A 27,304-nucleotide genomic window follows, 5' to 3' on the forward strand; every position below is an offset into this window, starting at 1 on the left:
TAGATATGTTCCGTGGAAAAACCCGCAAATGCGTGAGTTTCCTGCAAAAATTTTTTAGATAGGTTCCATAGAAAAACCCGCGAGTGGGTGAGTCCGCGAACCTTGAGAATGCGAATGCGGGGGGTTCACTGTATTTATAAAAAAAATCCATTTCTGGTTTAACAGCATTCATCAAAAATCAGTTTCTGGTTACAATTATTAAAACACATTCCAAGGTTACGACGTTTTTTCAGCGCGTTTTACGCCGCTTTGTAAGCGGAAATAATTTTCTGAGCGTAGCTGCACTTTGTATTTACTGTACTGTAACTGCATTGGTAGTTGACCGGACAACGACCTTCCTGGGTCCATCATGCAGGCGCGCGTAACAATACCAAACAATCCTTCCCATACTCACGTGTTTGCCTCCGCGGAGCTAGGTACGTTGCCTCGTTGTTGCTTTTCTTTAGCTGCAGTTTTTTCATGAATTGTGCCTTCACTATGGCTCCAAAATGGCAGAATTCATCATCTGATACTAGTGCATCCAAGAAGCCGAGGGAAAGCATCACCATGGAAGTCAAGTACGACGTAATTAAGCAAGAAGCTGCACCAATGAAGGCAACGGTTATTAATGTGAAGCAACATAGCCAGAACATAGTGGAGATGGAAAAGTTATTGTTGATCTGACTGGAAGACCAGAACCAACGACGTGTTCCAGTGAGCCTGAGTGTGATTCAAGAAAAGGCTAGGGAACTGCAAGCGGCAGTGGAGAAGAAAAGTGGGGAAGGCAGTGCTAGTGAAGAATTTCCTGCCAGTAGAGGTTGGTTTAACCGCTTCAAGGCTCGTGCAAATTTGCACAATGTGAAGTTGCAAGGTGAAGCTGCTAGCGCTGATAGCGTAGCAGCAGAAAGTTTCCCTGTGGTTTGGCCAAGATAATTAGGGAAGGTGGTTACACTGCTGACCAGGTATTTAATGTAGATGAGACAGGGTTATTTTGGAAAAGAATGCCAAATTGTACATACATTTCCAAGGAGGAGAGGTCAGCACCAGGCCATAAAGCTGGTAAGGAGAGGCTGACTTTACTCTTTGGGGCCAATGCTAGTGGCGATTTGAACCTTAAGCCCTTGCTAGTGTACTTGGCAGAAAATCCCAGGGCTTTTAAGGGCATTTTCAAGAGTCAACTCCCCGTCATTTGGAAGTCGAACAAGAAAGCTTGGGTTACCTTGATGGTCTTCAAGGACTGGTTCAATGACCACTTTGTGCCAGCAGTGGAAAGGTATTGTGCCTCAAAGGGTCTGCCTTTTAAGGTCCTGCTTGTCCTAGACAGTACCCCTGGTCACCCGGCTAATCTCAGTAACATGCACCCCAAAGTGAAGGTGGTGTATCTACCACCAAATACTACATCCCTCATACAGCCAATGGACCAGGGAGTCATTGCTAACTTCAAGGCATACTACCTGAGGAGGACAATACGCTCTGCTTTACGGGCCGTTGAAGGTAACAAGGAGTTGACTCTGAAAGAATTTTGGAAGGGCTACAACATTGCAGATGCTGTGAAGAACATCGCACGTGCTTGGGACGAAATAAAAGTGACTATTCTGAATGGTGCCTGGAAGAAACTGTGTCTGCAGTTTGTGAATAGTTTTGAGGGGTTTGAGCAGACAGAAGATGTTGAGACTGTGACAAGGAAAATTGTTGGGCTAAGCAAGAGGCTGAAATTGGACTTGGAAGCTGAGGATGTCACTGAGCTGCTGGCATCCCACGGAGGTGAATTGTCATCAGAGGACCTCATTGAGCTGGAGAAGCAGATGATCGAGGAGGAGGAAGAGGCACCACAACCAAAGGTCAGCTTGACAGAGGGTTTTGCTTACCGGGAGAAATGTTTGGCAGCATTTGAGGATGAGGACCCTAACATTGCCAGGTTTGAGAGGATTCGCAGAGGGATGTTGGATCTTACTACGTTCTACAAGGAGACGCTGAAGGAGAAGCAGCTGAAGAAGAAAGTGCAGTCTAGGCTAGACTCTTTCTTCAAGAAGTCTCCAGCACCACCTGCCACTCCTAGTCTAGGTAAGGAATTCTCAACTTTATTTTTGTTAACTGCTGTAATATAAATTGTTATAAATTGTAATAAAATTTATAAAAATGTTACTGCAATTTATATTTACATACTGTAGATACACAGCATAACCCAATAAATACTGTTTTCAACTTCTGGTAGTTACACAACAGCTGGTTCGTTCCCCTATATACAGTACTTGCTAATAAATTGACCTTTAAGGTATGGTAGATTTAACCCTTGGCAGTTCCTTGTCAATAGGGTTGCCTTAGTTGAGGTAATCCTGCTGTTACAGCCATCCTTTGTATTCATAGGAATAGGCTAGGTAGCCTCATTCCTTTGACTTCTGCAACTTGGTCTTTGCGATTTTCGACTGCTGCGGACGAGGTGAGTTTCAGCAGTGGTGGAAGGAGGTAGAGATATTCTCCTTTCCTTCATTGTCTTCACCTATGTTGTGCTTTGCAACCTCACCTCTGCGAGTTGAGAAGGCTTATTAAGCTTCTTTTCGTGTGCCTTTGCCTTTAGGATTGGCAGGGAGACTCGATCACCATTGGCAATTGATTTCCTGGGCAGGGCTGGCACTGAGTGCCTTTCCCTTAGACTCGAGGTTCTCTTCATCTTGTCACGGTAAGCTTTTGAGCTTGCTTTGAGTTGAATTCCCTTCTCTCTGAGAGAAGTAGTGCATCGATCCTTCGTGCAGCTTGTTTATTGCTCATTTTCCCCGATGACTGACCGGGATAATTGGTGGCAACAAGTTTGGAGTTCTCTTCCTGCTTTTCTATGGTCGGATGACATAGAAACAGTTAGTAATCACTTCTCTTCTCAACGCAGTCTTTCGGGATCGCACTGAGAAGGTTTTTGCATGACTTGTTCTCACAGACCCTTGGCTTTCATTACCAGGCCTACAGGTCAGGTTAGGTTTGCTGATGATCCATGAGTGTTCTCCCTCTCTTCCCTTGGTCGGGCAACCGGGGTGAAAGGGAAACACTTATGCTCCTCCCCAACAGTCTTTCGGGATCGCATGGGGAAGGGTTTGCGCAGCCTGTTCGCACTGCTCAGTCATTCCTGAATTCTTGGTTTTTAATTGAGTTTTTGGGGAGCCATGAGCTACTGTTCTTGGTTCTCCCATGGCTAGTGATCGGGTAAGACTTCAACCTGTCTGTCCCTGGCTCTTCGTGCCTGTTAGAAAAGGGTTAGCACGACCTCGGCGTGCGGCTCAGACACTGTCGATGGCTCCGATCTCTGGACTGGGTTGTTCAGTAGTGAAGGGTTTTGTGCAAGTTCCCCACCTCTTCCGGCAAGGGATGAGAAGGACAGATAATTATGGTAAGCAAGCTCATTGATTTTATTTACCTGTTATATTGTCTCCAACACTTCAGTTTGGTTCATGCAGCCTGATTAAGTAATGGAGTACAAACCCTTTACTGAATGGTCCAGAAGTCTAGCATCTGCTACATCCCACATGCGCAGTATGCTAGAAGTGCCGGGTTCCTTTCCCTGCTCCTGACGGAGCGGGAAGGTAACCAACCCCAGGTTGGATGAACCTACCAGTTGGTTCAGAGATCTGCCTAGACTCCTCCCACCAGTGGGTAAGCCTCCTATGTAAAGAATGAAGGTTTTTATTATGAAGGAATGAAAAGGAAATTTTAAAAGTCATTTGTATTTTTCCTAACATACAAACCTGATGGTTTTACATTTATGGCCCACCTCAGCCACCCCCACTCTGCTACCTGGGCCGGAAGGCAAAGTGGAGTGCAGACCGACAGGTGGGTGGATGGGGCTTCCCCCGCCTGTTGGTAGTCGACTACCAGTTTGAATGACCGTTCCAGCTTGGGTCACAAGCTAAAATCCCTATGTAAAGAACTTCAGGTTTGTATGTTAGGAGAGATACAGGTTACTTTTAAAATGTGCTATTTTTAAAAGAAAAATATCCACGATGAAATATATGGAAGCTCAGATTTCTGACCCTGGATTTCTGATAACTCTTCCCAAGGGAACTGTGATCTGTAACTTACTAACGAGCGTACCACATGAAAACGTGATACGGTGGGAGTAAAAAGGCTAAAGTTTTCAAGGTCACTTAAGATTTGTAATGAGGCAGGTAATCTCTTTAGTAACTACAATTGACAGGACTGTTACTGAGCCTTTTGTCAAAAGAATACCACAAGAAATCACTCTTAAAAGGTTATCGAAGAAATCATAATACTTTAACCAAGAAAAATGATAATGGTGAAGATGTACCCTGAGGGATATACGCAAGGATTTGGAATGAAAAACCATTTGTAAGCAAACGATTATTAAGTGGACGTCATTATTTCAGTGAGCACTTGAGGCGTGCAGAGTCACTTAACACCCACGATACAGGTTTCATGACAGCAAGATTATGCCCATCAGAGAGGAGAGGAGTCTTGTGAGACAGGACAGAATGAGCGAAACTGTTCCAATAGACTGTTGGTTTACAGACTCTTGTGTGTGGACAACGGGTTGTCTGGAAGACTTGGGAATGAGAGTCTGTGGAAATCATAACCTCATTATTGGCTCAATATGATTGATGGGTTTGCTATGAACAATAAATTAAAAGCTCCAGTTTTATGTAAATTTTTCTAATAATCTTTTACTTTCTCGTATTCCAGACTTTCCATGCTGAAACAAGAAGTCATCGGTTTATGTTGTCAAGGTTTTGGAAATGAATGGGCGTCCAGCAATGAATGTAAGTGCAAGTTCCTGTGAGGTGTTGAATAAGTTCCTAAAATAGTCAATAAAATATTTTAGATATCAGATTTGTGTATTGGTGAAAGGAGGAAAGGGAGAAAATAAAATAAGAAAGAAATAAGAGTGATAGAAGCAGTGAATAACCATTGAAGAAAGTGAAAAAGTAGGTGATCCCATGCATAAAAAAGGACGTTGAAGGACCAGAGGCTAAAATGAGCATCTTGGGATATCAGCTGAAGAGCGAGACAGAGGACGCAGTGTCCCTGTCTCTGGTCAAGAGTGAAAATGGAGGTTTAGTGGGCAGTGATGCCCCAGCCAGCTGTACCTCTATCCCTTTGGATCCAGTGATGGAAATCAAGACGGAAGTGAAGATGGAAGTGGAGGTGTGTTATGAGTCTGATGGTGACACGAAGTATCACTGTGAGGATGATGAAGGCGATTCGTTGCCTGTCAGAAAGGAAGTCGACAAGGGGAAGACCTTATCGACCCACATGGAGATCCACAGCGGGGAGAGGGCCTTCACCTGCAATGACTGTGGGAAGTCGTTCTCCCAGAAATCAAGTCTCAAGACCCACATGGTGAGCCACACAGGGGAGAGGGCCTTCGCCTGCAATGACTGTGGGAAGTCATTCTCCCTGAAATCAAATCTCAAGACCCACATGGTGAGCCACACAGGGGAGAGGCCCTTCGTGTGCAAGGATTGTGGGAAGTCGTTCTCCCTGAAATCACATCTGAAGACCCACATGGTGATCCACACAGGGAAGAGGGCATTTGCCTGCAATGACTGTGGGAAGTCGTTCTCCTTGAAATCAAGTCTCAAGACCCACATGGTGAGCCACACTGGGGAGAGGGCCTTCACCTGCAATGACTGTGGGAAGTCGTTCTCCCACAAATCGAGTCTCAAGACCCACATGGTGAGCCACTCAGGGGAGAAGCCCTTTATGTGCAAGGACTGTGGGAAGTCATTCTCCCTGAAATCACATCTGAAGACCCACATGGTGATCCACACAGGGGAGAGGGCCTTCGCCTGCAATGACTGTGGGAAGTCGTTCTCCCACACATCGAGTCTCAAGGCCCACATGGTGAGCCACACAGGAGAGAGGGCCTTTACCTGCAATGACTGTGGGAAGTTGTTCTCCCACAAATCGAGTCTCAAGAAACACATGGCGATCCACACGGGGAAGAAGCCCTTTGTGTGCAAGGACTGTGGGAAATCGTTCTCCCACAAATCAAGTCTCAAGATCCACATGGCATTCCACACAGGGGAGAGGGCCTTCGCCTGCAATGACTGTGGAAAGTCGTTCTCCCAGAAATCGAGTCTCAAGACCCACATGGTGATCCACACGGGGGAGAGGCCCTTCGTGTGTAAGGACTGTGGGAAATCGTTCTCCCACAAATTGAATCTCAAGACCCACATGGTGAGCCATACAGGGGAGAGGGCCTTCGCCTGCAATGACTGTGGGAAGTCGTTCTCCCTGAAATCACATATGAAGACCCACATGGCGATCCACACAGGGGAGAGGCCTTTTGTGTGCAATGACTGTGGGAGGTCGTTCTCCCACAAATCAAATCTCAAGAGACACATGAGGATCCATCTTGTGGAGAAGCCATTTGCTTGCTAAGTGGGGAAAATTTTTTCCTGGAGGAATAGCCTGGAACGACATTTCCAGATCCAGGAAGGAAAGACTCGATCGGCACATGACGATGCTTTAAAGTCACCTATTGATTGCGAGCTGTCTCCCAGTGATTCATTGACCTGAGTCACTGATACTGACTGTACGATTCATTTTTCTTGTTTTGTGAATCACATTATGAACTTGACCACCATAGGCTAATTAGTTATGTAGTTACGGAATTTACAATTTAATAAATTGTTTTTCTAGCAATGCTTGTATTTAAGTACCTTCCAATATGAAGATTGACCTAGAGTCTCTGAAGCCACCCTTAAAATCTGGTTCGTATCTATCCACAACTTCTCTCTCGGGATGAGGTATGATAAAGAATTCACTAAGGGGGACGTGAAGCAGAATTTGATGATGAAGGGAATGATAGCAGCTGCCCTGGACTTTGTCGTATCCAAGGGACGGTTTGTGTTTGATTGCCAAGCCAGCGAAAGAAAACGGGAACTAGAGCAGTTTTAACGACTGTCGTTGGACTGATTCAGACATCCAGCAACTCTGACAGCAAGGAATATATCAATATACATTAATGTAGATGAATATATATGTGTATGCATAATACTGTATATATAGATGAATTAAATATAGACATGCAAAAGAAGTATGTGGTATGATGATGCCTAGCAATAAAAAAGCTAAAAGCTACAATAATGTGTATTTTTGCAACAGATGGATTGAAGACCTTGGGAGAAATAGCATCAGAATTTGGTCTAAACAGAAACACTGATTTTCAAGGACTGGAAGTACATACAACATAAATGACGACGCAGAGCGTGTGCAATGTATTGTGGGAATAAACAAGTAAAAAATGCAGCAAAGTTTCTTCGGTGCAATTGAGATTTCTGTACAGCATATAATGCTGTACGAAACTCACAGCTGCGGCCCATGAAACTCTCAGCCATGGCCCAGTGGTGGCCTATGTTGTTGGCACCTACAGCATTGCCAGATGCATGATTGTGGCTAACCTTAACCTTAAATCAAATAAAAACTACTGAGGAGGCTAGAGGGCTGCAATTTCTAAGATCTGAGGGCAGACAGAAAAAGTGCGGACAGACTGACAAAGCCGTCACCACAGTTTCCTTTTACAGAAAATTAAATTGTAAAAATGAGTGACTCAAAAGACGGAGTTGCTTAGAAAATATTTAATTAGATATAGAAACAATAATTAAAAAAGCAAAAGAAATGAGAGAGTACTTGAAGGATTTAGACTTCAGCTTTTCCAGCAAAACTCAATAATCAGTTATAGAAGAGGAAATAGAAGAAATGATAAGACATAAAAGAAATCAAATAAAACAAAAGCAGAGGAAGGAGGAATAAGTGGAAAGTGTGACGAAAAATATGTATGAGAAGACTCCGTATGGGGGTAGTGCAGTCAGTGCACCTCGTGCGGTGCACTGTAGGCTTTCTTAAGTTTCTTTGCGGCTCGCCTTCCTTAGGCCCCTAGCTGCTATAACCCCTTTCGCTCCTTTGACTGTACCTCCATTCATATTCTCTCTCTTCCATCTTACTTTCCTTCTTTTCTTATCAATTATTTCATAGTGCTTCAACTGCTTTGAGGTTCTACCCTTTCAACCCTTTTTGCTCTCAGTTTCTATTTCAGCGTTGAATGACCTCATAGGTACCAGTGCTTGGCCTTTGGCCTCAATTCTATATTCTAATCTAATAAGTAAGAGAAGAAACTCGCCATAACTGCGCCAAACAGCAAGATCTCCCTAGAACGCTTTAGATTTAAATGACAGAAGAAGAAGAAGAAGAGTACTGAGGAAGGGAACTAAATATTCAGAAAAGAGGTAACTGGAAATCTGAAGCATTTACTAACCTATAAAAAATACAGAAACATCTGTACTGGACTGAAAATACTAGTGTGGCGAAAAAATTGATTGTATGGACAAAGTGGACTGTATGCTTAATGTTGTTACTTGGTCAAAAAACTGCTAAAAGCCTTACGTAACAACACCTCGCTCCCTTTGTGGCTTCTAAATTATGGGGAGATATCTCTCAACCCAATTCATTACTAACGAGGATAACACACTTAATATCATCACTGATTAGTACCACAATTAAGTACTGTTGCTTACTGAGCAGTCCCTATAGACATGAACTCAGATCATAAGTTGCTAAAGAGATACGACGAAAGGTACGCCATCTCTCTCTCTCTCAAAATCTTGCAGTACTCACGGGTTGATTTTCAGACCTTAGAGGACCGCTACATGTTACCTCGTTTCTATAAGTTACTTGCGTAACCTTAAAGTATGAACACAATACAAGTTTATCAGATCAAATTATATTTACCATTCTTAAAAACTGAAACACAGGAAAATGAAATAAAATGAATTTAAAGTTAAACTAATTTAATAACTAAAGGTTAAACATATCAAAGAGTAATTACATAAGAGACAAATAAAATGAATTACTCAAAAGGGAATTATAACTCAATGGCACTCAAATGAACCAAGTTACAACAAAGTTCAAGGGATAAGGGCAATCACCCTTTCTAAGTCCACACACACACACACACATCACTACACAACACTAGATATCAGGTCTAATCAAAAGTTGAGCAAAGAAGCTGTATGTTCCGTCCTGCATTCGGGTTAAATGTAGTGAATTAATTGGTGGTGTGTGACAATACAATTTTGGGCAACGTCACACCCATGCAGTGTACACACATATTCATACGCGATCAGAGGGCGGACAACTCGACCTCGGTTAAAGGCTTCTCTGGCGAGAGGTACAAACAAGATCTAATAACACCAACTATTACTATACGTGGTTCAATGCATCCACTAAGAGTTATTTCAAACATAAGAACGAGTTATTATAACTAAAACAGTACTCTAGACTACATGCTAGAATCATAATAAAAATCAGGCAAAATAATGTAAGAGTGTCATTCTCGAATTAGATGTGGTTCTTTCACCCTTATTACGATAAGCAATAGAGATGTAAATATTTCTACAAAATACATAAGCATGCGCATTATTATATTTGGATTTCACATGAATACAAATACTGCACAGTAACCTAGTTCTTGTCCGTCGATTACCTGACAGACGGCAATTCACAACGAAAACTCGAATCAATAATTTTTTTTTATGAGACAGACGATCCTAACAACTCTACAGTAAGAAGAGATAAATTGCATGAAAACAAGTGAATAAACAAAAACATCATAAAAAATGGTTGTGAGAAGAATTTCTCACAACTAGTGCCTAAATCTCACATTCAATAGATATTTATAGATGTTAAGTAGAAAGTAGGAAATTATCTATTGAAGAATATGATATAATAGAGAAATAGTCTGAATTAATCCCAGCCAAAGGAAAAAACAGAGCTTCAAAGAGAATTCTGCAGCCATATCAGGAAGATAAGAATGAAGAAATAACTAAAATCTCACATTCAATAGATATTGATAGATAGTAAATAGAAAATATGAAAGAATCTATTGAAAAAATATGACATGTTAAAGAAAACAGGCTTAAATAAGCCATTGATAGGAGAAAGAGAGCCGAGAAGAAAATCCGCTACATAGAGGAGTCCCTGAATTACAGTACTACTACAAAAACATAAACAATCCAGTCATTCCAGCGTCGCTTCTTCATTCGCCAAGTACAAATAACTTGAGACCCCTTTATTGTTTCATCATTTTTTATTTGATTTTATTTAATTTTCGTGATTTTTATAAAAGGAGATACAAAACTGAAGGTCAATTTGGTAAATGTTTACAAAAGTTCCAACTCCATTTTTGTAAAGTAATTATGTATTTTCATATCTGTTTTAAAGTGTTCTGAATGGTTATGATAGTAACACATCAGGGAAATGAGTTGTTTTTGAGTTACTAGCCTATACACCCCTACTACATCCAGCAAGGTTGGGGACCCTTTGGGAATGGGGGTTATGGGTGGGGTAAATCATCATCGACACAAAACAGCATATGAATTAATGAATAAAATGAGGCAAATCATAGCATACTTAGCAAGCCATAGTCAGGCAACGTAGGCTAGTGTAATGTAGCCTAACATCCCTTAACCGCAAATAAATTGGCAGAATAAAAGTAGAACGCGCCTTATCCGCATTTATAAAGATTCTTGGCGAGTTCGTATATACTGGCAAGAGGTAATGTTGCGCTGCGCGCGCTAGCCACAGGGGTTACAGGAGGTAAACCATGTTACAATATTATTTTAAAAACAATTATAAATTTACCTTAATTGGTTGGACACAAATGTTTTGATGGTTTATATCCAGAACAAGATGGTTGTGGCTCATCTACAGTGTCATCGTCGTCGTTGTCATCAGAAATTGATTCCCTAGGTGGTGATGGTGGCCGAGTGTCACTTAACGGTGGATATAATTCAGCAGCTTCAAGTAAAAATTGGTGTAAAACTGAGTCTTGGTAGTGCTTAATAAATAAACACCTAGCAAGATATTGTTTTAAATACCCTTTTTTAACCCTTAAACACCGAGCCTCCATTTACAAAGGTGTCTGCCGTATGCCGGCGGGGTTTGAGAGTTAGCGCCGAAGCGGAAAGAAAGTTTTTTTCAAAAACTCACAGCACGCTTAGTTTTTAAGATTAAGAGTTCATTTTTGGCTCCTATTTTTCTCATTACCTTTAGTTTAGTATGCAACCATCAGAAATGAAAAAAAATATCATCATATATAAATATTGGAATATATGACAGCGTGAAAAAAAATTTCATATATAATTGTATACAAATCGCGCTGTGAGCAAAGCAGTTAAAGCTAATGAATTATATTTTTTGTTGTATTGTACACTCGGCAAGGAAAGTGAGGATACAGTTTTTTTAATCTTCGGACATATATTGCTAATTAATGCGACATCTGGCAACTTTAGAAGGGGGAGGAGCTTCAGTCTTAATGTGTTTGCTTTTTGCTTGACCTCCTATAACTTTCAATTATATTCTACGGTTCTGAAATCATTGATACTTAAATGCAGTAGTAAGCTTTACAGTATTCGTTCAAGTTGTAATTTGCAGTAACAGTTCTGAGCAAAATAAACATTTTTCGACATAACCTACCAACTAACCTTACACAAATGAATTTATGACACCACAATGAACGGAATGCTTGCGTAATCGGAAACACAATCTTCCATAATGAAATCAAGAGTTAAATTTGAGCAATGTCCAACAAAAAACATGGGGAACAATAAAGGAACGAATGCAATGTTATGATGAGAGAGAGAGAGAGAGAGAGAGAGAGAGAGATTTGCTGTTGTGTAAGCCTAGGCATATATGTAGAGCTACTCATTTCATTATTTTTTTTTTTGATTTAGAGATTGAGCGATACTATACTTGTATAGTATGTTTTAACAATGGAGAGAGAGAGAGTTGGTGTTGTGTTAGCCTAGGCCTATATGTAGAGCTACTCCTTATTTTTTTCTTTTAGAGAGTGAGCGATACTATATTTGTATAGTATGTCTTAGCAATGGAGAGAGAGAGAGAAACTATGGCAACGTCAAGAAACATCCAGTTACTTGTGTTTTCCCGCTACTCCGCATATCATAGAGAACGCTCTTGCGGATTTAAATAGATTTGGTCAACCTACCCTAGGTGTCACATCATTTACTGCCATTAATTCCAGCTGACCTTTAACACCGTGAAATATAAATATGAATGTGTAAAAATTAAATAAATTATCATTACCTCGTATGATGATGCAATAATAAGCCTGTTAATAACGGAAAACAAGTAAATATTGCCGTTCTGATAAACAGTACTAGACCGAGATATCCATACACTATCTTTCACATCTCTATGAATGAAGTCATCTGAGAAATTCTGATTACTTCGGCCATCCATGGTGGTTTTAAGTATCTGAACGTTTTTGTTTTGCAGATTTAATATATATGATATAATTTGCATTGTATTTTCATATTCTAGAGTAAATTTACTGAGATTATGTGTTTTCTGCAAGAAAAAAATTAAAATTTGATGAACGAAATCTAATGAAAACTGTATCCTCACTTTTCTTGCAGAGTGTACACTAAATTGCGATGGTTTTGGTATATAACAAATTGTAAAACGACCAAAGCAACACAGAGAAAATATTAACACAAAATGATGCATGAATTCGTAACGCGCGGATGTAAAAAAAGTTTTTTTCAAAAATTCACCATAAATCGAAATATTGTGCTAGAGACTTCTTGTTTGTTGCAAAATGAAGGTAAATGATTGACTATTACTAGAATGTAAGAGTTTTGGCTTACAATGGGAGTTTTCGACCATTTCGGTCGAGTTAAAGTTGACCAAAGGTCGAATTTTTTCTATATCGTGATTTATATGAAAATATTTAAAAACTGATAAAAGCTACAACCATAAGTTATTTTTTGTTGTATTCTACATGAAATTGCGCACATTTTCACGTATAAAACTTTATGTAACGGCTAATAGAAAACGGTGCAAAAATTACGACAAAGTGACTAAAGAAATTCTGAGATTTTCAGCAGAGTTAGCGTGAGCGGACGTAAGGAAAAAGTTTTTTCAAAAATTCACCATAAATCGAAATATTGTGCTAGAGACTTCCAATTTGTTGCAAAATGAAGGTAAATAATTGAATATTACTAGAATGTAAGAGTTTTAGCTTACAATTGCATTTTTCGACCATTTCGGTCGAGTCAAAGTTGACCAAAGGTTGAAATTTTGGCACTTTCCGTGATTTATATGAAAATATTTCAAAACTGATAAAAGCTATGATAAAAGCTACAACCATGAGTTATTTTTTGTTGTATTCTACATGAAATTGCGCACATTTTCATATGTAAAACTTTATGTAACGGCTAATAGAAAACGGTGCAAAAATTACGACAAAGTGACTAAAGAATTTCTGAGATTTTCAGCAGAGTTAGCGCGCAGACGTAAGGAAAGTTTTTTTCAAAAATTCACCATAAATCGAAATATTGTGCTAGAGAGTTCTCGTTTGTCGCAAAATGAAAGTAAATGATTGAATATTACTACAATGTAAGAGTTTTAGCTTACAATTGCATTTTTCGACCATTTCGGTCGAGTCAAAGTTGACCGAAGGTTGAAATTTTGGCACTAATCGCGATTTATATGAAAATATGTCAAAATTTATAGAAGCTACAACCATGAGTTATTTTTTGTTGTATTCTACATGAAATTGCGCACATTTTCATATGTAAAACTTTATGTAACGGCTAATAGAAAACGGTTCAAAAATTACGACAAAGTGACTAAAGAATTTCTGAGATTTTCAGCAGAGTTAGCTGATGCTTTCTTTTGGGAGAAGAAATTAGCGCATGCGCAGGTGGGTCACGCTTGTAAACAAAACAACAGCATGATCCGTGAACTCCCTGAATCCCTCAAGGCGCATGATTTAAAATTTTTCGCAAACGAGGCCTGGAAGTATTTTTCCGCGAATATTTAAAAAACTTTTTGTAGTCAATGTATTTTACGTCCATTCGGCACCCGACAGACAACTTTTGTCAATGTAAAATACGTCCAGCCGGCGTTAAAGGGTTAATAGCAGGCCTTCTAATCCACTCCTTAATATCTTGCCGCAATCGTTCAATATTTTCTGTGTGAATGTTAGGATTATTGGGATCAACAAAATTTTCTGTGTGGTGAACTTGAAAATGAGTGTATCCACTCTCACTGATTTTACTATAACCACGCCACGAATCGCTATAAATAATAGAGGCTGGTTTAATATAACGATTAATTAAAGGAATTAAAGTTTCACCTTTGCGATTGTCAACACCAGGATCAATTAATGCCTCAACAAAGAATTTTTTTGATGTTCTCTCAATACCACCAAACAACCAATGCTGGGTAAGAGGGCGACCTTTATGGTATTTGCTATGAGTAATTAGAGTTTCATCAATTTCCACTTCAACATCAACACCACCGATGGGCTCCTAATTATTGTGCCAAAACTGAGTCACCTCACTACAAAAACTTCTCCAATCAACACTGGTCTTTGATGAAATATTCAAATACTTAACAATGGGGCAATGTTTCCAAAATTTACTCAAAAACCGGCAAAGAAAAATCAGCAATTTCCATACCGGCAATTTAACTTTACCTAAAAATGTCCGTTTCTGGTTACTTAGAGTAAAATAACAATATTTTCTCTTTTTATGTCTTTTGTCTGAAACATAACTGGTACAGCGCCAAACGTTTTTATCCTTTCTAAATTTACACGGTTTATTACACTTCAAACACTGTACTGCTGCAGGTAACGCTCCAAGTTGTTTTTAAAAAAATCAATGGATCGTGTTTCATTTTCAAAGAAATCGTGAATTAAGCGAAAATAATAAAAATTACAAGACGAACACAGACTGGACATAGCTTCGCTCTATGACAGACTTGAACCAAATGACAAGCGAAAATGTCTGACACCTGTAAGATTTTCACCAGGTCACGTGACTCCTAGACATAACACGTAACTACCCACAATGCAATTTTAAGGGGGGGGGGAAATTCACATCAGAACCACAGTGCAGTTCTAAACAAAAACAAACTCACATCTGAGCACAAACTGTGCCCATGTTAAAGTAAACAAAACAGAAATTTTTTGAGGATGGGGATTATATAAACACATTCATATCTCGGATGTGGTGAATTTCCCGAAAAAGTCTTCAGAGACAAAGTTTAATTATTTTTTATGCAAAATGCATCAACAATACTATAATTATTATAGAATGAGGTGGAACTATTGTAAAATAATACCGTCGATTTTTATATTCCTTTTATTATTATTTTCTTCTTCTTGTCCCAAAGTGCACGTGACCGAGACTCTATAGCGATTATTATTTATATTAAATCATTTAGATAACTCATAACCATATTAATGTATATATATAGATCATTTAGAAGCTGTTCCGTGTCCATCTGGGCGTTTCTAGACCTTTCCTGGCCGAAAACGAGAAGACCCGGGCCATGTACTTCAGCATTTCGGGTGAGGTCAGCAGTGCCCCTCTCTCTCTCTCTCTCTCTCTCTCTCTCTCTCTCTCTCTCTCTCTCTCTCTCTCTCTTTCTCTTCAAGTTTAATGTGGCTGCATGATGAATTATGGCGGTTTGGACTTCCTACTGCCCCTTAAGGGGTACCCTAGTGCTGCTCCACCCCTCAGAGTTATTGGTTTACCCCTCTGCATGGCACCCTAAGTCAGGTTAGGTCAGGTTGGGTCAGGTCAGGTGATGTTAGGTTATGTTGGGTTAGGTTAGGTCAGGTCATAAAAAATAACTGAAAATGGAATAATCCGGTTTTGACCACCAGTCATTACCCAAACCTTGCCTTTTTAAATAAAACATTCCACATAAATTACAATTAAGTAAATTCAGAATTGAAGAAGTTCTTTCATTTTTAAATGTATACTGCATCAAAAAACTGGCCTACGTCCAATTACCGATGGTTGCCGAGCGCCATAGCCTAGGCTAGGCTAGGTACCAGCATGTACTGTAACGGGTAGGCACAAAAACTGTTGCTAATATAATAAAACATCTTAAAACAAGCCTAATTATGTCTGTTATCACAAACTTGAGAAAAACTGCCTAAGTTACGCCGGCAGCATGTAAATAAACGGACGCACCACCCTGGTGGCCTGTCACTGTGATACATAAACGGTGTTTACGTTCAGTACTAATTTTTGCTAAATTTCATACAAGTCTACTTGAATTGTGTAAACAAAATCACTTAAAAGTATCTTTCAATAAAGCTGGCTATAAACGACGCGTGGGTACAATGCCAACTAGCGGCGGCTGACCAAAACGCTTTTGTTCACAAACATCATGTGATTCCTTGGGTTAGAGTGCACTTTGTTATTCGAGCTCCGGTGCAAAATTTACTCTAAATTTCCCATCGAAATCCAATTATTTTGTGTTCTGATATGGTTGAGGCCCAGGGTTCTACTGTATATATGCCTGAGGCTATTTATGACTGGGGGGAGGAGGAGGGCCGTCTGACCTGGGGCAGTCAGTCTCTCCCCACATATAATTAAATCAGTCCAGGATGAAGGAAGACTTTTGGGGGTGGGGTTGGGGAGGGCGGTTAAATGATTAAATGACCTTCGAGATGGCCACAAATACATGTATTGAAAAAACCCAAATGTGACTCATTCAGGTTTGGTCAGATCAAGGGAGGGTCAGTTTTAGTCAGGCTGTGTTAATTTATTTGGCGATTTTAATTCTGAGGATGGCTTAGTATTATTTATTAATTTAATTGGTAGCACTGTGGAACAGCTCCATATGGGGTATTATTGCCTTGGAAATTGACTTTTTCTATTGTATGGAGGCTTCTTGTCAAGAATTGACTGTTATTTTTTGATGGTCGACTGTAATTAACCTCAGAACTAATATGTTATTGTGTGCGGGTCACCTCGGAATGCTATCGTGCTTGCGCAGTGTTATAGGAGAGTTTTTGGTAAAAAGTGGAGTTTCCTTCACCAGTGGGAATGGGGGTGGAGCTCCCCATCTAAGCAACACGGCCTGCTAGGTTAGGTTAGGTCAGTGTAGTTCATTTTATAATAGGTTTCCTTAGCCAATCCCTTCTTGAACATATGGCTCCCTGATGACTTGCGCATATGCGGAACCATTCCATAACAACAACATGACAGTCCAGTCTTTCTCCCAGCCATTTCCTCCACCCAAAACCGTGCGTTCCCAAAGGGTCCCCAGCCATCTTCGGTAGAAATATGAGGTTAATAATAATTGACCAACAATAAACAAGACCACCTCCTTCATCAGCAACACTAAAAGTATTTGAAAAATCAGTTTCCAAGGTAATAGTCCGTGTGGAGCTGTTCTGTAGTTTTGCCATATAATTTTTTGACTGGACAGTCTAGAAAATGGTGTATTTTATGAAGCAGTATGAGTTAGATGACTTGAAAAATTTTCCGAAAGAATGTGAGAAATTTGCGATCTTTCTTCCGTGCTTTTACGTTCATCCCCGAGGGGCTGGTACTGGACGTGGTGTCGCGCGAAGCTTTTCTGCACAAAAACGCATACTAGAGACAGTAGATTTCTCAAATGATCTCACCATGACTGCGTCATATATGTATACACAACATTTTCTATGCCATACAGTCTGATACTAATCAATTTTTTCATTTCATAGTGAAAAATGATTGTGTAATTTAGTTCGAACAATTGTTAATTCAAACAACTGTTGATTCTAACAATTACTTATTGAACAACTGTTGTCGAACAATTGTTTTTGAACAGTTAACTTTTGAAAAACTGTCTGGATACCAGGGTAGGTCAAATGAAGCGTCCTATCACTGCTTGATGTAAGAACTGGGCGAGGGATGTGGCATTGGAACAAGGTGGTGGATTGGGCATGTGGATGACCCCATAGCCATGAATTTGGGTCTGTTTTGGGGTTGGGGTGACCCTTAGGGAACCCGCCGCCCACTCTTAATGGAAGGATGACCCCTGTCGAAGCTTGATTCTCTTGGCCCTCACAGAAGGGTAGTCTCCAAATGGGGGTAATGCCATCAGTGCACCTCATGTGGTACACTGTAGGCATTATTCTATAGGGTTCTTTGCAGCGTCCCTTTGGCCCCTAGCTGCAACCCCTTCCATTCCTTTTATTGCACCTCTGTTCATATTCACCTTCTTCAACCTTACTTTCCTCAACCCTCTCCTGACAGTTCTTTCATAATGCAGTGGTAAAAGGTTTTTCCTCCTCCTGTTACACCTTTCAACCTTTCTGCTCTCACTTTCCCTTTCAGCCGTGCGTGACCTCCTCATAGGTCCCAGCACTTGGCCTTTGGCATAAATTCTGTATGTATTCCTTTTCCATAAAAGACTTTGGGTTTGTATATCTAGAAAAAATACAAAGTAGATCTTCAATTTGCCAATTCTAATGAAGAGTGTTTCCTGTTTCTTTTATAGATGTGTGCTTGGTAAGTGTTCCTATGTGCAGTTGCAAGTTGTAGGAAACTTTGAAAGTGATATGGAGTCACCTGCTGCCTATGAAGGATGCATTGACCTCTACAGGACACATGCCATGAGTTTTCTGCTGTCACGTTACTTGTTGGGTGAGTGTTGAAACAAGCTTTTGTACGTAAGTGATGAATTGACGTAAAGAAAGCAATACTTTTTACCAGATACATACGTGACATATCACCACAATGCCCTCTCTTAACTTCTCGATTTCTTCACGTTCTGGAAACGCTTGTCCCTGCGAAGCCGAGATCCAAGTCAAGGAAGAAAGAAATGAAGAGGTTCTGATGCCCGGCTGAGATTCGATCTCAGGTCCGGGTACATAATGGGGTAACGATCATTTCCTCTTTGTGGTGACGAGCGCTTACAAAATGTGAAGAAACTGAGAAGTTAAGAAGGCACTGTGGGTCATAGAAGTCGCATATGTTTAGCCAAATGGGCACTGATCATTTATTCCTTTATGTGTGTTTGTGCATGTGTGTTGTGTCTTTTTTACTTTACATGTTTGTTAATGCATTTGTGGCAAAAAGTGCCAGATATTTTTAGTACTTTTCATATCATTTTCATTTGTATAAACTGTATCGTCCATAATCTTTGATTTTTACGCCTTTTTGTTAGTTTTAGTTTCCTTCAACGCAAAATTTATTGCTTGAAAAAGAAAGTGCCCCTCACATGGTGCACTGTCAGCATAACTAAAAGGTTGTTTGCAGCATCCCTTTGGCCCTGAGGCACACCCACTTTTGTCAACAACCTTGAGGTGACAAACATCATCATAGCTTGCGTTTGTTCAAACAAGGGGATGAGACTACAAACTATAAACTACAAACAAGAAGAGTCAATAATGGCCAATGTAGGGAAAAGGAAGGATGAGTCATTGCGAGAGAAGTTTCATATTCCTGCGCGGGAAGGATATTTCTCAAGGAAATGGTGCGAAGAACTGGAAATAATCAAAATCAAGGGATGACCAGACAAGGGATATAGGCATACTGTACTTTGTTTAAAAGAAAAATATAAATTAATAAGCATGAATAATAATGTACAGGAATTGGAAGAACTGTTCCCATATGATTTCTTGTTTATATAGAAGCACTCTTTTCTGTTTTAAATAATGGATTTGTAGTCTAGTGACCGTCAACAGGGAAGAACATTTCCCTGCGCCACTGTTTGTCACTTGCCTGTGGCTGAAGCAAGAGTGACAGCCACACGGAATCTGAGCGGAAAGGTTTAAAGTACCAAGGGATGCAGTTGCTTGCCCAAAGGGAAACCTAGACCAAGTCCATCCCTGATTAGTATTGGTTATGTAAACACGCTCAAGTTTTTTAACCCCCTTGGTTAGAGTACATACAGGCAGTCCCCGGTTTACAACGGGGGTTCCGTTTTTACGCTGCGTAGTAAACCGAAAATCGCCGTAGACCGAAAAATCGTCGAAAATCGTCAAAAATCATAAGAAAACCTTACTTTCAATGCTTTGGGTGCATTGAAAACGATGTAAACTGCATTTTTATTGAGTTTTTCATCAAAAAAACCTTCAAATTATGATTATTTTGCCATTTTGAAGCCATATTTCTTCCGTCGGATCGGCGACGACGCGCGTCGTATTGAACATGCGTGTAAACCGGGAAATAATTTCTGATGAATATATTTGAAAAGCGTCGTAACCTCGGAACGTCGTAAGCCAGACCCGTCGTAAACCAGGGACTGCCTGTATTTCCAAACTGGCTTTGAAGCTGGGAATGAATTGTAATTTGTTCCTGCACAAATGCAAAGCCTTGTTCTTTACATAGGAATTTTAGCTTGAGACGCAAACCGGAATGGCCATTCAAACTTATTGACAAGGTAGTCAACTACTGACAGGTGGGGGGAGCCCCCTCACTTGTTGGTCTCCACTCCACTTTGCTTCCAGCCGTTGTCGACCCCAGACGTCACTCACGACTCTCTGCTCAACTTTTGCTGTTTGAACGCTTGTTGATGAAACTTGAATACGGGCAGCCCCGGGTTACGTCAGGGGGTTCCATTCCAATGCTGTGCTGTAACCCGGAAATGACGTAGCCCGGAACATTGCAAGGAAAACTTATAAAAATGAGAGGTAAAGTGATGAAAGCCTCAGCTTTAATCCTCTGGGTGTACTGTACAGTATTTTACTTGCATTCTGATGTGGTGTACATCCAAAAACCTCCAAATTTTGACTTTATGTTGTACAGTAGCTATTTTTATGTATTTTTACTGTTCCTTATTTGCAGCTGTATGTACTTTTACTGTTCTTAATTTATATTGTAGCTGTATGTACTTTTACTGTTCTTTACATTGTAGCTGTATGTACTTTTTCTGTTCTTTACATTGTAGTTGTATGTACTTTTACTGTTCTTTACATTGTAGCTGTATGTACTTTTACTGTTGCGGCGTAAGACAATGACATAACCTCAGAGCATCTGCTGTAACCCAGAACCAATTTCTTTATGAATTTATTTGAAAAGTGACATAAACTCAGAACAATGTAACCCGGGGACTGCCTGTGTTCATCTTCCTTTTTTGGTTGCGGACAATGTGTTTGTATTGATTTCCCAAACCCTCAGTCAAATGAGCCTTCCTGCAAGGAATTAGTTGTGTATTCCTTGCCCCTATGAATACTGTTTTTGTGGGAACGTAACGTCTGGTAGTTACATAACAGCTGTTTCATTCTCCGATATACAGTACTTGCTAATAAATTGACCTTTCAGGTGCAGTAGATTTAACGGCTTGGAGGTTCCTTAAGAGTAGGGTTTCCTCAGTTAAGGTAATCCTGCTGTCACAGCCTTCATTTGTATTCATTGGAATAGGCTAGGAAGCCTTATTCCTTTGAATTCTGTGACTTTGTCTTTGTGATTTTTGACTTCATCAGCGTTGTGCTTTTGAACCTCACCTCTGCGAGTTGAGAAGGCTTATTAAGCTTCTTTTTGTGTACCTTTGCCTTTGGGGTGGGTGGGGAGACTCAATCACCATTGGCGACTGATTTCCCGGGCAGTACTGGAACTGAGTGCCTTTCCCTTAGACTCAAGGTTCTCTTCGTCTCGTCACTGTAAGCTTTGGAGCTTGCTTCGATCGAATTCTCTTCCTCTCTGAGAGAAGTAGTGCATCGATCCCTCTTGCGGCTCATTTGTTCCTCATTTTCCCCGTTGACTGACCGGGTTGATTGGTGGCAACGAGTCTGGAGTTTTCTTCCTGCTTCTCCGTGGTCGGGTGACCATAGAAACAGGTAATAATTACTTCTCCTCTTCTCAATGCAGTCTTTCAGGATCGCACGGGGAAGAGTTTGTGCAGCCTTTTCGCGCTGCTCATTTATTCCCGAATAAATGGCTTTTAATTGAGTTTTTGGGGAGCCATCAGCTGGTGTTCCTGGTTCTTCCATGGCTGGATGGCCATAGTGACCAGGTAAGACTTCAACCTGTCTGTCCCTGGCTCTTTGGGGCCGTTAAAGAGGGGTTAGCATGACCTGGGCATGCGGCTTGGACACTATCGATGGCTCCCATCTTTGGATTGGGTTGCTCAGTAGTGAAGGGTTTTGTGGAGTTCTCCATCGCCTCTGATCTTCCTCTTTCGATGCTTTCAAGGGGAAGTGGAAGAGGGCTACTATGTTGACTATCACTGCAGGAAGTCTTGATAGCCTTCCAGCATTTGATCCTTTTCTGAGGAAGAGGCTGATTGCCTCACACTATGGTACCATTGCACCCTCGGTTTTCCACATGGGTGCAACTGTTGCTCTGGGGCTGGCCAATATTCAGCTTTGCTCTCTGGGAGGAAGGTCTTTTGTTGGGAATTTCAATCACCGTCCTCAAGACCTACCAAAGAGTCTACATTGGTTTCAACTGATACTCTTTTGTGAAGGGTACGCTGGACGTTTTCAGAGACTGATTTTTCCTGGCAAACTTGTTACAGTGTAAGCTATAGTACAATCTGCTTTTGAATTCTTGACTCTTACCCGACCAAAGGGTGAACACCTGGGTTGCTGGTTTACGGCAGCAATGAGTCTTTTTCGAAGGACTACTGTAGATCCTTTCAACACCAGCTTTACAATTGGATACAGGCAACAGGGCCATTGGTTCCTGATCACCTGTGTGGCAAAATTGGCTACCATCTGACACAACTGGTAGCTCTGGGGCTCTCTCATCTCCATGCTTACTTCGGTTTAAGCTTAGAGAAAAGGTTCTTTCCTGGAAGGCAACTTTGAACCGTACGTCTTTATCGCCATTTCACCTTTTTAGCACAGTCAGCAGCAGGGTGCTCTCTCCTGTTTCCCTGTGAAGTCTTGGACTCCCCATGTGTCTGTTCCAGGTAATTTCCAGACCTGCTAGCACTATGGTTGGAGGTCCTGAAGAGATATTCGTCTCTAGTTAACCTCAGATTCAGCTGCTCAATCTGGTATCTCCTGCCATTGAGAGTTCTGGCACTTCACGCCTGGATGTTTTCCAGCCTTTCTCATGGTGAGAGAGTTCTTCCCCCACTCACCATTGGAGTCCTCAGATACTTCCACTCCTTGAGCAGATCTACAAGACTAGAATCGTCTCCAGTCATTGATGTGGAGACGAGGTTTCTCTCTGTTCAGAGCTTTTGGTCAGCAGGTAGTGGTATCTTGCTCACCTACCATTGCCATAAAGCTTCTTTGTGCCCTGGGGTTTTGGAAAGGCTCTCTCTCTCTCTCTCTCTCTCTCTCTCTCTCTCTCTCTCTCTCTCTCTCTCTCTCTCTCTCTCTCTCTCTTTTAGGAGTTTGACTTACAGCCTGCTGCACAAGTCTTTTTAGGGGTTGTCAGACTTAGGTCATGATCCAAAGACTGTCTGGCTTAGCCCTGACATCGAGTCATCTGGGTTAGCCCTGAAATCAGAGAGGTATTGTCGAGTCATCTGGGCATTCGGGAGGACAGGATCTGTTTGTTTGTGATCTTGCCAGATTTTGTAACAAGATAAAGAAGAGTCAGTCATGAACCTGTCTCATTGTCCTCTTTGAAGAACCTCAGTAGGGACTTTTGCAGGATATTACTGAGTTGGTTGAGTGCTGCGGTACTACCTTGAAGTTAGTACTCAACACCGCAGATTTGGATGTCGACAGCTCTTCAGTTAGTACTAACAGGGGTAAGGAAGGTGTCTTAAGTAAACTTCCTCCTGGCTCTGCAAGTTGATCTGTGGGCATCTTCTCTTCCAGGACTATTACTGGACCTTTTGTCAAAAGAATACCACAAGAAATCACTCTTAAAAGGTTATCGAAGAAATCATGATACAGGAACCAAGAAAAATGATATATGCAAGGATTTGGAATGAAAAACCACCAGTAAACAAACGATTATTAAGTGGGCGTCATTATTTCAGTGAGCACTTGAGGCATGCAGAGTCACTTAACATCCACGATACAGATTTCATGACAGCAAGATTATGCCGATCAGAGAGGAGAGGAGTCTTGTGAGACACAGGACAGAATGAGCAAAGCAGTTCCAATAGACTGTTGGTTTACAGACCCTTGTGTGTGGACAATGGGTCGTCTGGAAGACTTGGGAAGCAGAGTGTCTGCGGAAATCAGAACCTCAATATGGGCTCAATATGATTGATGGGTTTGCTCTGAACAATAAATTAAAAGCTCCAGATTTATATAAAATTTTTCTAATAATCTTTTACCTTCTCGTGTTCCAGACTTTCCGTGCTGGAAGAAGAAGTCATCAGTTTACGTTGTCAAGTCTTCGGGAATGAATGGGCGTCCAGCGATGAATATAAGTGCAAATTCCTGTGAGGTGTTGAATAAGTTCCTAAAACAGATAAAAAATTCTAGGTATCAGATTTGTGTATTGTTGAAAGGAGGAAAGTGAGAAAATAAAATAAGAAACAAATAAAGTGATAGAAGCAGTGAATAACAATAGAAGAAACTGAAAAAGTAGGTGATCCCATACATAAAAAACAACGTTGAAGGATCAAAGACTAAAATGAGCATCTTGGAATTTCAGCTGAAGAGCGAGACGGAGGACACAGTGTCCCCGTCCCTGGTCAAGAATGAAAATGGAGGTTTAGTGGGCAGTGATGCCCCAGCCAGCTGTACCTCTGTCTCTTTGGATCCAATGATGGAAATCAAGATGGAAATGAAGACGGAAGTGGAGGTGTGTTATGAGTCTGATGGTGACATGAAGTATCACTGTGAGGATTTTACTTCAGTGTTCAGAGATGAAGGCGATTCGCTGCCTATCAGAAAGGAAGTCAACAAGGGAAAGGCCTTATCGACCCACAGGGAGGAGAGGGCCTTTGTGTGCAAGGACTGTGGGAAGTCATTCAACAAGAAATCAAATCTCAAGGCCCACATGGCAATCCACACGGGGGAGAGGCCCTTTGTGTGCAACGACTGTGGGAAGTCATTCACTCAAAAATCAACTCTCAAGACCCACATGGCGGTCCACATTGGGGAGAGGCCCTTCGTGTGTAAGGACTGTGGGAAGTCATTCTCCCTGAAATTGAGGCTCAAGACCCACATGGCGACCCACACAGGGGAGAGGCCCTTCATGTGCAATGACTGTGGGAAGTCATTCTCCCAGAAATCGAGTCTCAAGACCCACAAGGCAATCCACACAGGGGAGAGGCCCTTCATGTGCAATGACTGTGGGAAGACGTTCTCCCTGAAATCGAGTCTGAAGACCCACATGGTGATCCACACGGGGGAGAGGCCCTTCGTGTGCAAGGACTGTGGGTATTCGTTCTCCCGAAAATCGAATCTCAAGGCCCACATGGTGTTCCACACAGTGGAGAGGCCCTACTTGTGCAATGATTGTGGGAAGTCGTTCTCCCTGGAATCAAGTCTCAAGACCCACTTGGAGATCCACACGGGGGAGAGGCCCTACATGTGCAATGACTGTGGGAAGTCGTTCTCCCAGAAATCAAATGTCAAGACCCACATGGCGATCCACACGGGGGAGAGGGCCTTCGCCTGCAAGGACTGTGGAAAGTCGTTCTCCCAGAAAGCAAATCTCAAGACCCACATGGTGATCCACACGGGGGAGAAGCCCTTCGTGTGCACGGACTGTGGGAAGTCGTTCTCCCAGAAGTCGAGTCTGAAAACCCACATGAGGATCCATCTTGGTGAGAAGCCATTTGCTTGCTAAGAGTGCGGGAAAACGTTTTCCTGGAGGAACAGCCTGGAACGACATTCCTTGACTCACACGGGTGAGAAGCCCTTCAGATGCACTGACTGTGGGAATTTGTTTCTACAGAAGTCACATCTGAAGGTTCACACAGGAGAGAGGCCATTCGTCTCCGTGGACTGTGATACCGCTTTCTCTTGGGATCCACTGACGGAAATCAGGCTGGAAGTGGAAGTGTTTTATGTGTATGATGGTGATGTGAAACATTCCTTTGAGGATTTTACGTCAACAATTGGAGGCGAAGACGATTTGGTACGTGTCAGAAAGGAAGAAGTCGATAAGGAGAAGCTCTTCGTGTGCAGGGAATGTGGTAAAGCCTTTTCCAGGCGGAGCGACCTGGAACAACATTTCTGGATCCATGAAAGAGAGACTCGATCGGCACATGAGGAGGCTTTAAAGTCACCGATTGATTGCTTGCGAGCCGTCTCCCAATGATTCATCGACCTGAGTCACTGATTCTGACTGTACGATTCACATCACTTGTTTTGTAAATCACATTATGAATTTGATCCCTGTAGGCTAATTAGTTATGTAGTTATATAATTTACAATATGCAGTTCAATAAACTGTTTTTCTAATCATGCTTGTATTTAAGTAACCCTTCCATTGTGAAGATCAACTCGGTGGCTCTCGGAAGCCATCCTTAAAACTTTTCTCTCGGGATGAGGTACATTAAAGACTTTGCTAAGGAAGACGTGAGGCAGAATTTGATGACGAAGGGAATGATAGCAGCTGCCAGGGACTTTGTCTTATCCAAGGGACGGCTTGTGTTCGATTCCCAAGCCAACGAAAGAAAACAGGAACTAGAACAGTTCAAATGACTGTTGTCGGACCGATTCAGATGTCATCCAGCAACACTGACCCAAGAGTACCAGAAAAGTGTGTAAGGAATATGGCAATACGTTAACATAGATGAATAGATACAGATGACGATGCAGGGCATGCACAATGCATTGTGGGAATAAATGAAAATTGTAAAAATGAATAAGCTAAAAAGATTTACAAACAATGATTAAAATAACAAAATAAACGAGAGTATGAAGTTTTGTCGGATCAAATTATGCTCACCATTCTTAAAAATTGGAACAGTAAAAATTAAATAAAATGAAGGTGTATATATATATATATATATATATATATATATATATATATATATATATATATATATATATATATATATATATATATATTTTTATAATTTTTATTGCTGTTCTGCCCAGCCGTAACATTTGATTGTAAATAATATCAGCCTGACCCAGACCAGGAAAAGCCGTTGTCAGCATTAGGAGCGTCTTCAGTTCAAACTTTAATGTCTGTTGGAGAAAGGAATAGGTAGCATTTAGGCATTTAACCCCATAGGAGAAATTTCCATATTCAACTTTAAGAATAGGTGGTCCTAAAGTCCTTTTTTCCTTTCTACCTGTCTCTCTTGGCGAATGTTTTTAACAGAGCATAGACGCCTAAGGCATGACTGTAGGCCTGTTTTGACCCAGCGCTGGTCAGACAAGAGACAGAGAGAAGCCAGCCGCCGAATCTAGCAGACGTCTGGGAGGTGGCTCTGTCACCGCCTTTGTCTATTATTTTATTAGTGAATGGCGAAGCACGAAACACTACCTGGAACTTCCGATCGTCCGTTGTATGCGCGACAACGCTTCGTCCTAAGGTAAAGTCTGTGTTCTGTTCAAAACTTCGTCCATTCTTTTATCCTCCTTTCTGTATTTCCCAATCTTTCTTTGTTTCATTCTCCAGCCACCATTTAGGGTAATCGCTGGTACGAAGTCTAGATTAAGCCAATTTATTATATTGTTTAGCGT

At 41.2% G+C, this 27,304-nt stretch overlaps 2 protein-coding genes across 4 annotated transcripts in view; both read left to right on the forward strand.

The window, feature by feature from the left end:
- The window catches only part of LOC136847891 (gastrula zinc finger protein XlCGF57.1-like), a 35,074-nt gene extending 9,005 nt beyond the window's left edge, over positions 1–26,069 (forward strand). Inside the window, exons 1-3 of one of the 3 annotated variants that reach the window (XM_067119915.1) lie at positions 14,952–15,361; positions 18,295–18,440; positions 24,001–26,069. In XM_067119915.1, the coding sequence (XP_066976016.1) occupies positions 24,288–25,451 (1,164 nt within the window). In that variant the 5' untranslated portion in view covers positions 14,952–15,361; positions 18,295–18,440; positions 24,001–24,287 and the 3' untranslated portion in view covers positions 25,452–26,069. Of the gene's footprint in view, positions 1–4,665; positions 6,631–14,951; positions 15,362–18,294; positions 18,441–24,000 lie in introns of those variants that run through there. The other 2 variants (XM_067119914.1, XM_067119913.1) reach the window with 2 other exon arrangements.
- Positions 478–4,679, forward strand: LOC136847629 (tigger transposable element-derived protein 1-like). The gene is made up of 3 exons (XM_067119344.1): positions 478–609; positions 1,008–2,043; positions 4,666–4,679. Exons 1-3 carry the CDS (start codon positions 478–480, stop codon positions 4,677–4,679), a joined length of 1,182 nt encoding a protein of 393 aa, XP_066975445.1.
- Positions 26,070–27,304: the final 1,235 nt, after the last annotated feature.

This window comes from Macrobrachium rosenbergii, chromosome 17, assembly GCF_040412425.1.
Source record: "Macrobrachium rosenbergii isolate ZJJX-2024 chromosome 17, ASM4041242v1, whole genome shotgun sequence".
NCBI lineage: Eukaryota > Metazoa > Arthropoda > Malacostraca > Decapoda > Palaemonidae > Macrobrachium > Macrobrachium rosenbergii.